Below are 10,920 nucleotides of genomic sequence, written 5' to 3' on the forward strand. Positions count from 1 at the left end.
GGGCAGGATGTTTTTCCTCTATGCTTTATAAACAATACCTAATTAATGTTTCATTAGCAAAACATGCTAATAAGTTCACAATTAATTCACATTTAAGCAAAAAAAATGCAACAATATCACTAAATGTCTAAGGAATGTATGCACCTGAGGGTTTAAAATTTAGTCCTTGATCCCTCAAACCTGTGTTGACATGCCAAACCTCTGTATTTGTGAGCCACCCCAATGCAGTCAGTTTACTCTTGTCCAAATGCTTAGTAGGTTGGTGTGCTTACAGGATTGGAGTGTTACTCAAAAACATGCATTCAGATATTCTCGAACATAAATAAAGATGGGATTTTTGTTCTTCTAGAAAATCTGGCTGTAGGTATCCAAAATTCACAGTACTTCAAATCAAAATGCTTTAGAAAATTAAGCTGGTAATATTGATACTATATATTGGGAAATGCTTATTTGTCTGGCTCATTTATCTTCCAGAGAAGCTTTGCATCTGTTTATCTTTTTAATATGAGTCAGGAATTCAGTGATAGTTGAATAGGCTGTGCAGTACCTTCAGGACATCCATTCATTCATTCAGGTTCTTCACAGCCTACAAGGGGATCCAAAATCTGATCTAACTTAAATTTTCTTCTATGAGAATACACTTACCTAAATTGCTGTATGTAGCACTGCAGGGATTTAAGTCAGGAGAGTTTGAAGCTTCTTCCTTTTCTTCCTCCCCTTGTGGGACACGGACAGATGATACTGGGATGACTGAGGCACTGCCACCATTGTCCTGCTTCACAAACACAGCTCTAGGAACACGAGGGGACAAATCCTCCAGTGTCGTATCATCGGGCACTTGACTGAAACAAATAAAACAAAATCACCTGGAGACCAAAGCTGGGTACTAGATCCTACTGGCAAAATACCAGATTAGGCATTAAATACCTTCAGGAAAGGGAATGAACTGATAAAGAAATAAGGTCCTTTCACCCTCCTTTTTTAAAGAACTTTCTGCAATATTTATTTTCCTTAATGAGAAACAACGACTTCTGACTGAAATAGTAACATGTAGTAGTTCATGCCTGTCATACAAAAAGGGTTAATAAAATGTTTTACAGCTGACTACAGTGAATGTATGTATGCATATGTATGCAGGCATGATTCTGCATAAAACACGGGGGACTCATAGGACAGCAGCAGAGTTTAAGGTGCTTTTTGCCAGTCGAGACAATTTTGCTTTAATCAACAATACCCAGGCATAGCAAGGGGGCTGTTAAGTCTTAATAAATGAATAAAACTTTAATGATACATTTTCATATACTAGTAGGGTTGTAGGAACTGACACTTTGGGAAACAGACTAGCAGCTCATCTAAGGCAGTAATCTATTTCCCATATAAAATTAACCAGGATTAAAATCCCTTTGCATTAGGCCAATTGCAGAAGGCCATAAAGGCCATAAAGACATTCTTCTGTGCTTGGTATTAACTATGAAGTTTTAATCAAACTGTGACGACTTACAGCACAAAACTGTGAAAATCATGGATTCGATCATTTTCCATGGATATATTTATTGCAGCATGATTTAAAAATTACGTTTTATATATATGTATATTAAAAATGTTTGGGTTTATTAAAAAAAACCCAAATCCTACTGAAAATGTAGCAGCAATTATCTATAATATGCCACATTAAACATGTCAGAGCAAAAATATTTCTGTGCCTTTATGTTCTCTCACTCACAGAAACAAATACTCATTATAGGCCAAATCTCAAGAGCCCATGTCCTATTCACTAGTTCTCATTATTACAGCCTGATCAAACAGAACAGCAGGAATTTTAAGTACTTGTGACTTCCACAAGGGATAGGGGTAAGGCACTTCCTTTAAAAGATGATCACATCAATATTTGTACAGATACTTAATTTTTGTGCTAAAGATTTAAAACCTAATATAACTTCTGACGAACAGAAACAAAAGTTACGCATTTTCAAATAGACATAGCAGCTGAGTTTCTGTAATACAAATCCTTACAGTGGAAAGAGAGATTACATCCTCAAAGAGTTAACATAAATTATAAGCATATGTCTCTCTATGCCAAAGCCAAAATACTGAAAATCGTGATACACAATCTCCTAGCAATCCCAGACTACAAAGATTAAAACATGCCAATACTTTGCATAACACAAGACCCCATGTACGGTGCAGCACGCACATGCTGTTTCTACTCAGACTCATGAATTTTAACTGCAGGCCGATACAAACAAAACTCATTAGAACTTGTTAGTAAAAGAGAAAAAATGGCATAAGTTCAAAAAGATGTAATCTTTAATCAGCATAAAATTTTTTGTTCATTTTTAGTACCATGCATAGGAATGGTGTGAAGAACATTCCATGTGTCATAAATGTATCCACATTAAAAAGTTAACCTAATTTCAGAGTAAAGCATACATAAAATTAAAGCAGTAACAAGGCTCTCAAGATGATGAGAAATTAAACTAAAGACTTGTAGTTGCTGTAAATCATATACATACCTGCATTCCTCAATAAGACCGTTTTCTTTAAGAAGAAATAGGTTCTAATAGCTTTACAGTCTGTCATTGCCACAAACCAGGAATTATCATATCTCAAAGTAATTTTTTAGTATCGATTGGTGAGGTACAGGACAGACTCATTCTCCAAACCAGACACATGCAAGCACATACACTAAACCTCAGCTCAGAAGCATTTTGCCAAAGTAAACCAACAGCTAGAAGGGAAGAAAGAAAAAAAATACCAACTCACCCACTGTACTCACTCACACAATTCCCCATTAAAGGAAATTCTTTCAGGGCCTTCTTGAGTCTTTTAATCATGTCTTGAAACTCTGGCGAGCCATTGATTCCACAGTGTTCTGATGTGCTACAAGTTGTGCAAGCTGTAAGCAACAGGGCTGAACTCTGCACAGAGTGATACACCTACTGCACCTTAATGTTTACCTTAGGGGGTTGGTCCCACGGACTTGCCAAAGCGCCCCAGGCAACCAGTCAGTTACAGCCCTGCCTTCTTAACTCTTCCACTGCCTTCGTGGATGAAAAATAGTTCACTGCCTACTACATCACTGTTTTGGTATGACAACTATGGTCTTAGTCATGATAATTAGTTAAGGAAAAGCAGGTTCAAATTTCAAGAGGAGTTTTAGGAACTTAGACTGACCTACTGTTAAAAGTAAGTGAATATCTCAAATCTGTATTCCAACCAGTTTTAGAGTCTGAATCGAACACATTTGAAAGCACAGCAATTAGATGTCAGGCCATGAAATCTGTGGGGAAATGCTTCCCTGTATCTTAACAGTGAAGATGGACAGATCAAGCCTACGTACGCAGTGCAGTGACTCATCGAGCAAAATGCCAACCCGACAGAACACAGAAGGAACAAAAGGCGAAAACTTCCTCACTCCGTAAGCTACAAGAACCAAATTCCCAGTTGCTTTTGCCTCATGAAATAGTCTAAACAGTTAAAAAAACCTAGTTTTTGAGAAAAGTAGAGCAGCTGATAAACAGCTCTGAAATGAGAACCATTAAAGCCTGGTAACTTTGTGTCTACTTGTTGATAGCAAGTGATACTTAAAGCTCTCTCCTTATTTGGGATATTTATACATATTTTGCCAGGATGGATTCTTTGATGCCTTGCATAAGAGCCCAGATTTAGCTTTTACCATAGTGGGCGCAGCCTCCTCTGTCCAAGCCTTTTTCTTTTCCCTTTTTCATTTCAAAAACAAACTTCATAAGAAATGAACTACCGGAGAGATTTCTGCTCCTCGGGCACGTGTGGCTGAAACAACTACTCAGTTAATGGAGGGAGCAGCCCTTTGCACACAGAGAACACACGTTTGTTTTCCTAAAAAGCTGAGATTACGTGCAGCAAAAAACCTTGCCATAAAAATGACTGTCCTTCAGATAACATCCCACTGAATTCACATACTTGTCATTCATATGTGCCCAAACTCAAAATTGCTTTAAAAGTGTTTTTCCTGCAGGGACAAATGCCCCTAACTTCTTTCCTCAAGCTCTTCTTCATAATTTTTGGAGGATAGCCAAAAGATGATGCGGTTTAACTTGCCTTGGTCTTTTTGGGAACAGTGAGAATCCAGAAAGCAGCCTGTGTAGTGTTCATTTTTGTAAGGACAGTGGAATCAGCTATTGTGTGACCTGTATTTTCCTCTATTCAGAGCATGCCTTCTCAGAATGATTAATAAACAGCAATGAATACGAGGGAGATAAAGTGGAAACAATTGTAAGTTGCTTACAAGAAGTGATTCTGAGAGTGCATTCCTGAATTCGGGTCAGATCTAGAGGTCAAGCTGAGGGAGAACAGTTCTGTGTAAGACAGCACATAAATCCAAGTGGTGAAAAACAGTGACAGAAACATGGAGAGAAGCTGATGTGGCCTTAGACCCAGCTGAGACCCTGATCTCCCCGAGTGGACATCAGCAAAGCAATAATCAGTGGTAGTCATACAGTTTGAGAAGAGAGTCCAACAAGGAAGATGACTTAGTTTTACACAAAAAAATAAATATCTGTGTAACTTGTAGATATATTTAGTTTCAAAGAGATCCCTTTGAGATCCCCTCAGGCCCTACACGTTTAAGCCAATAAAGCTAATATAAAGTCTAAATTGACTGAATAATCCTTGAGGAAAAATGCAGAGAGGTTAATGGCTTGAGGGCAGTCAAAGGCCACCTTACAAAGGAACTTCTACTCAGAACATGGACCACTTTATTTCTGCAAAACACTGAGCAAAGATGATCAATGCCCAGGTTTCAGAAGATGTTATGGGTACAGAAAAGCCATTGCAGTGGGGCTCATGCAGTTCCGTTCCTTATTACCACCATTAGCCAGAAACAGTCACTTAAGAGGAAAGTGAAAGAAACTTCTCAAATGACAATCTGAAATAACTAAGCTATAAAGTTTATTCCTAATTCTTACTATTTATAAGTTGGCTTAGTCCTGAAGCATAAAAATTTATATTTCTTTTTCTTTTAAAATCTTGTGTAATGTGATGCTTGCATGGATAAAGGGAATACATTTGATAATCCAGTAAAGACATCCTGCTAATCTCTTTAGTGTCAGCAAAACTTAATGGCAATGAGTTCCACAGATAGACTGTGCATTATAAAAAAGACATTTTTCTTTATCCATTTTAAGTTCTCAGTCTTTCCATTTTACAGACTGTATTAGAGGAGTTAAGGACAATTAAACACGATTTACCATTTCTTAAACTAAATTTATAAAATAATAAATGGTAAAATCCCTTCTACTTTGTTCTTTAACAGCCCTTGGTGTTTACAAATCTTCACATAAAATGTTACCAAACTTCTTGCTTAATGAACATGTATCATTTCCAATTCTGTTAGCATAGAGATATTCAAGAGAAAAATCTCACAAAAGTTCCTCATTGACAAAATAGGGTAAGATAGATGGTTAATGGTCTTAAAAGCACTGTTGGACACTGTTAAGTAAACCTTGCTGATATCTAGAAAAAAGCAAATCAAGATAGATTTGGTGAGAAGGGAAAGTTGACAGTTCCACCTGAACTTTTCAAGGTAAGGATTTCTCCCATTTCAGTAGACTTGCTCAAGCAAGAATTTTCAGCTTGAATTCTCCTCACCAATTTATGCAAGCTACACTTAAAAGGTTTTGGATTCACCTTAAGACTTATACAAGAGGTCCTTTAAACTGGGAAGGACTTTGTTTTAAACAGAACCCTCCTGTGATTTAAAAGATTTTGTTCTCTTCTCAAGTAGTTCCTGAAGCAGCTGTGGAATCTGCAGGATTGGATCAATGACAACGAGAAAGTGGAATGTGGCAGTGGTGGTTATTCCTGCCTGTCTGTGGATGTGATCCTGATCTTAACATATGACTATGTTTTTGAAAAACAATGATTCCAGTTGTTTTTACTGAGTAACTTGTCAGAGCATTCTTAATCCCTCTAGATATACAGAGCACTCAAAGAGTAATTTCATGGCTCCTGTCCCACTGAATCAAGAAAGCCTACGTGTAAGCTTCATTCCCTACACTGTCCAGGTTCTTGAGGTCCACACCACAGACGATGTGCACTTTGGTAAAGCCCTAGCCCCAGAGTCACCTCTATTTTTTTCCTTAACAGTTAGTGGCATAACAGAAAATACTAAAAAAAACCCGTTGAAGAAATAACCCATTCGGGGCCTTTTAAGTCTTGATGCTCTAACTGACCTCATTGGAATTGTCTTTCTCCATTGCCTGTATTGTGGAAATTCAATGCCTAACTCAGATTTTTGAGGTCAGGTTTGTCTTACTGTAATTTAAAGCAAAGCGTTGAAAAGTCATCAGCAACCTCAAGGCAATCAGCACAACAAAAAGCATTTGAGGATCACTTACACTACTGAGGCATTTCCATGGCAGGACAGAACTGGGCAAGTTTTTGGCCAGTTTTCTAAAAGATTCTCATCTGTCATTGACATTTATGCTAATTTTAGGAGCAACAGTCTGGCTGGAAGTTACTCAAGGTGAACTATTTGTACTTGTGAGTGTGGCACTGGAGTAAGATTTGAAGGATAACAAGACATTTCCAAAAACTTTGATATCTATGTCCTCTTGTAAGTACAGAGCCCATGAAAGTGTCCAGTGAAATGCCAAGGGGCTATTTTAACAAAAAATAGCCTTAAAAGAACACCAATTGATGATGTAGTGTGTAACTGCAATGGAGAAGCATGGCTTTTAAGAAAATAATTCAAACCAAAACTTTAAAATATGTGTAAGAATTTCACTCCTTTTGGAAGCAAGATACAACAGGATAGTGATGTTCTGCAAATGTGAACAATGGAACTCATATCTGTCGACTGTGAGCTCAACTCCCTTTGACTAACACCATTTTAGGAATTGGATTGGTAATCCCAACTTTAGCTATGAAGAAAGGCTATCTTATCTAAAGCAGAATGGAATGAATATCTAGACCTCACTACTTGAAGGAAGTATTTCAGTAAACATACAGTTTTATTTTAGTTCATCCAAGACTGGCCCAAAGATCCTATAAAGGAAAGTTATGGCTGACTTGTAGCTATGAAAGGAAACTATTCAGTTTAACACATAACTGAAATGGAAATGGCTGTGCACAAATCAGTTGTATCTTGATTTACAAAGGCACTGCCATCTAAACCAGTGCTGAATGAGGTTGTAGTTCAGCTCTGATGTGGTTTATGAAGATAGGAAAGGAAGAATCAGAAGGCTGTGCTGCAGTTTTCTTTCAGGAAATGTCTCAATTTAAAAAGCTGCTACTGGGTATAAGCAGTGATCTTTCAATGAAGAAGAAAAACCTTTATCTTCTGAAACTCCACTAGATAACAAAGCCTTTGAAGAATCTTCTTTTTTAAACTTCTGAGTGGACTCCACACTGTGCTGTACCACCTTCATCAATTACAGAGACTTGGGCCAAAAATATCATGTTCTCTTTTTAGAGGTCAGTTTTAGGTTTTGCCTGAGAACAACTGCTGCATCATGAACTACAGGTGTTCTAAGAACACCTGATATTCATTCCAGTTAATGATAAAAGCTGATGTGAATGCTGATTTTTAACAAAAATTAATTTATCTACAAATTTTGGGTAAATTAAATACATTAGTATTTGCTAGCTCCTTTTGAACCACCATCCTGGCATCAAACAGAAAGAAACAATCACATGGATGAAACAAAAGCAAGTTCTTTTGTATAACAGAGAGATAGTTTTCAGCTTTGCAAAGAACTGAGTATTTTGCAAGTGTTGTTCAAAGGGAAAAACTGACCTTTCTAGTGATAACTTTAAATACTTTCAGCCCTGTTTTGTAGTTATGTTATCATCTTTAGCAGCCTTGTAATTCATTGCAAAGGAAGGAAATATTCTATCTTAATTTAATTTGATTTCCAGACCTCCTGCCAGTAATCTGACATTTAAAAACTTGTTTATTTTCTGGATCATCAGTTCAGTTTTTCAGTGAGCTTACTGTCGTTGGCATTTTGAGCTAGGAAAGCATCACCTAACCTGAGTTAGGAAAGTTAAGTCTTTGCAAGTTTAACTGAAGTTTTTAAACATCTTTTCCATGCACATATTTTAGCCTGAATTAACACTAATCTCTTACTAATACCTGAAGAGTTAACACAAAACAAATATAGCCTCTTGTCTGTTATGTTTCCTGCTTGTGCCAAAATGGAAGTTGACAATCCTGATTCTCACCCACTGAGATATTAAAAACAAAAGCCAAAATCCTTAAACAAACAAAAAACCCCTTCATTTTTTGGCATTATAAGGTTTCACTTGGTCTCTTTAACAAAAATTAAGTAAAAACCAAAATAACTTGAGGCATCAAATTGCATCAAGGTAATTAAATATAACTCCTGAAGGATAAAGATATCCACTGTCCAGTGTTCCCACAATGTGTTTCTCAGCACTTCAGTGTATTTTCTTTGAAATTTGTAGAAAACATAAAACAATATTGTTAGAAAGAAGAAATTCCAATTCTAACATTTGGAAAATGCCAATTTTCACCCGGGAAAACTGCAAGATATAATTTTAGCTGGTATCATCATGACTTGCAGAAAAATAAAGAGTAAACATACTTTTTGGAATAAGTGAATGAGACAACAGAATAACCAATTGCCTTCAATAGTAAGGGCAGAAGGTATTCCAGTAACAGTGCAAAAATATAAAAAATTATAATAGCACCATCTCTAGGGTAGCCTAAGAACAAGTGCCCACTATGACTGCAGCCATTAATTGCCCTTTTACCATCGAGATAAGCAGCTGTTCCTTCCTGACTGTTCCCCCCGTCAGATGAGCGAATTGATCTGGCTGAAAAATAACTGCAAAGTTATTTTACACTTGGATCACTTCCCGTCTGGTTCCCCACAGGCGACCACATGAACTGCTTTGCCAGCACCAGAGTGGGTCACTAAGGAGGTGGGAGCAAGTGAATCTGCTGATGATGGCAGTGTATTTGGTAATGCTGCTAAGAAACCAAATAATGTTGGTACAACCTCATTTTCTCTAGGTTCCCCAGGAGATAACAGAAAAAATGGGTTCCTCTAAAGTGGGGTGGAGAGTACAGGCTTCTCCAATTCTTTAAGTTGCTCTCTAAACTTTCTACTTCTCCCCATTTCATTTAGGGTAAGTCTAGAGAGACTCGACTCCTATCAAGGGTTATTCTAGCCCTGGGTGCATTCCCCACTGTCTTCTGCCTTAAACTGTAATATGCACTGTAAATGCAAGGACACTCCCTTTTGTCACTGCCCCCCCCTGGATTATTGTGGTACTGTACATCTTACAGAGATGCTGAGTGCTTACAGCTCCTACTGACTTTAATACTTTGTGAAAGTGCTTAATGTTTCTGAAACTCACACCCACAATTTGTACAGGGATTTTTTAAAAAATCCTATTTTTTAATTTTCATATACTTTAAAAAAATTTTTTCTAAATGAAACTCTTGACCCTGAGATTACGATTCATCTACCTCTGCAGAAACAGACAGCACACTAAGATTTTGGACACCATCCTATCTTATATTTGGGGCAATTGGTTAGAACGGATATCTACAGAAACCAGCTTCATATCATACTATGACAAACCCTATCACCACCTTACATTACAAAACCCAAAGCTGTCCACATCTGACAAAAGGCAAACAAGTCTGAAAAGTAGTCCTGATCTTCAAGAAAATGCAGTGTTCCCAACATAAGATATAAAAGTGATTTAATTACACTTGATGCAAATGGTCACTCTTGGTTAGTTTAAGACATAGTTATTTTACTTTAAGACAAACAGCAATCAGTTTATGGTAAACTCAAACTATGCTCACACAGATTTCTGTTAGTTTAAGTCAACTTTAAAGCCATTTAACTAAAAATCACTGCAACTTTCTTGTATAGACAATGGAGAAAGAAAAACAAAGAACACTGCCATGATACATTTTTTGAGGCTCACACATAGCTCAAAGATTACAAAATTTTACATTTCCTACCACTAATTGTTGTTATAATGAACTCAATAATGCAAGTTTGAAGCTATTTTTGAATTGGTTTGTATAATAACATTGGAAGACATATTCTAATACATCCAGAGCTGTGGTCTATACTCACTGTCTATACTCACTATGCCCACGTGACCAACTGCAACAAATGTCTGCAGCCCTCTTAGGTTATGCACTGTCATGAGCTATAGGAACTCAGTGGTATGTTCCTATCTGGAACTAAACACCGTTCTTTGTGTTCAGAGACAACCAACAAAGCATGGGTAACCTTGATAAGAGAACAGACCTAAACCAAGAGACAGACCTAAAATGTTCAACTACCATGAACCAAATACTTTCACTTCAGAAATTTTACTTTCAGAAATTGAAACAATGAATCAGTAAATTCTGGTTTTAAAAAAAATCAAAAATTAAATCACTGAACAAAATTGTCAGGCAGAAATGGAGTGACCAGCTCTACTGAATCCAATACTGTTAGGGGACAAAGTATATTAATCGCTAAAGATAGATTATTTTACAGATAATCTAATTCTATTTTTACTTTTTATATGGTTTATTTTGGGAGTGCTGCAGTGATGTTGCAGTGTAGCATCAAGTTCATTAGCATCCTTTGTATTCTTAGGTATGTGAGATAAAGTTAACATACCACCTTTTATGAGTCACAGATCTTTTAATTTCTATTATACTTTTTTGATAGTTTCCTTCTGTTTCTGTGGAGAAATTCTTTAGTCACCTATAGCATAAATTAGAAATTCCAGAAAATGTATCTAATTCAATGTAACATGTCTATTATGAGAGATTAGTGAACCTGCAATGCAAACTCCAAATATCAGGTGCTGTTTCTAGTGACTTTTTTTAATCTTTTCTAATATCCAGTATAACACAAAGGTTTTAAAATTATGCTTTAAGTTACCTAAAACAAATAT

At 36.7% G+C, this 10,920-nt stretch overlaps 2 protein-coding genes across 2 annotated transcripts in view; both read right to left on the reverse strand.

Annotated features, from left to right (window-relative positions):
* TSPAN3 (tetraspanin 3) overlaps positions 1-10,920 on the reverse strand; it is a 378,683-nt gene that overhangs the window by 71,956 nt on the left and 295,807 nt on the right. The window lies entirely within an intron of this gene.
* The window catches only part of PEAK1 (pseudopodium enriched atypical kinase 1), a 126,694-nt gene that overhangs the window by 27,056 nt on the left and 88,718 nt on the right, over positions 1-10,920 (reverse strand). Inside the window, exons 8-9 of the mRNA XM_074917711.1 lie at positions 2,764-2,880; positions 646-842 (exon numbers count right to left, since the gene is read on the reverse strand). Coding sequence (XP_074773812.1) covers positions 646-842; positions 2,764-2,880 — 314 coding nt within the window. The remainder of the gene's footprint in view (positions 1-645; positions 843-2,763; positions 2,881-10,920) is intronic.

This window comes from Athene noctua, chromosome 13 (genome assembly GCF_965140245.1).
Source record: "Athene noctua chromosome 13, bAthNoc1.hap1.1, whole genome shotgun sequence".
Taxonomy (NCBI): domain Eukaryota; kingdom Metazoa; phylum Chordata; class Aves; order Strigiformes; family Strigidae; genus Athene; species Athene noctua.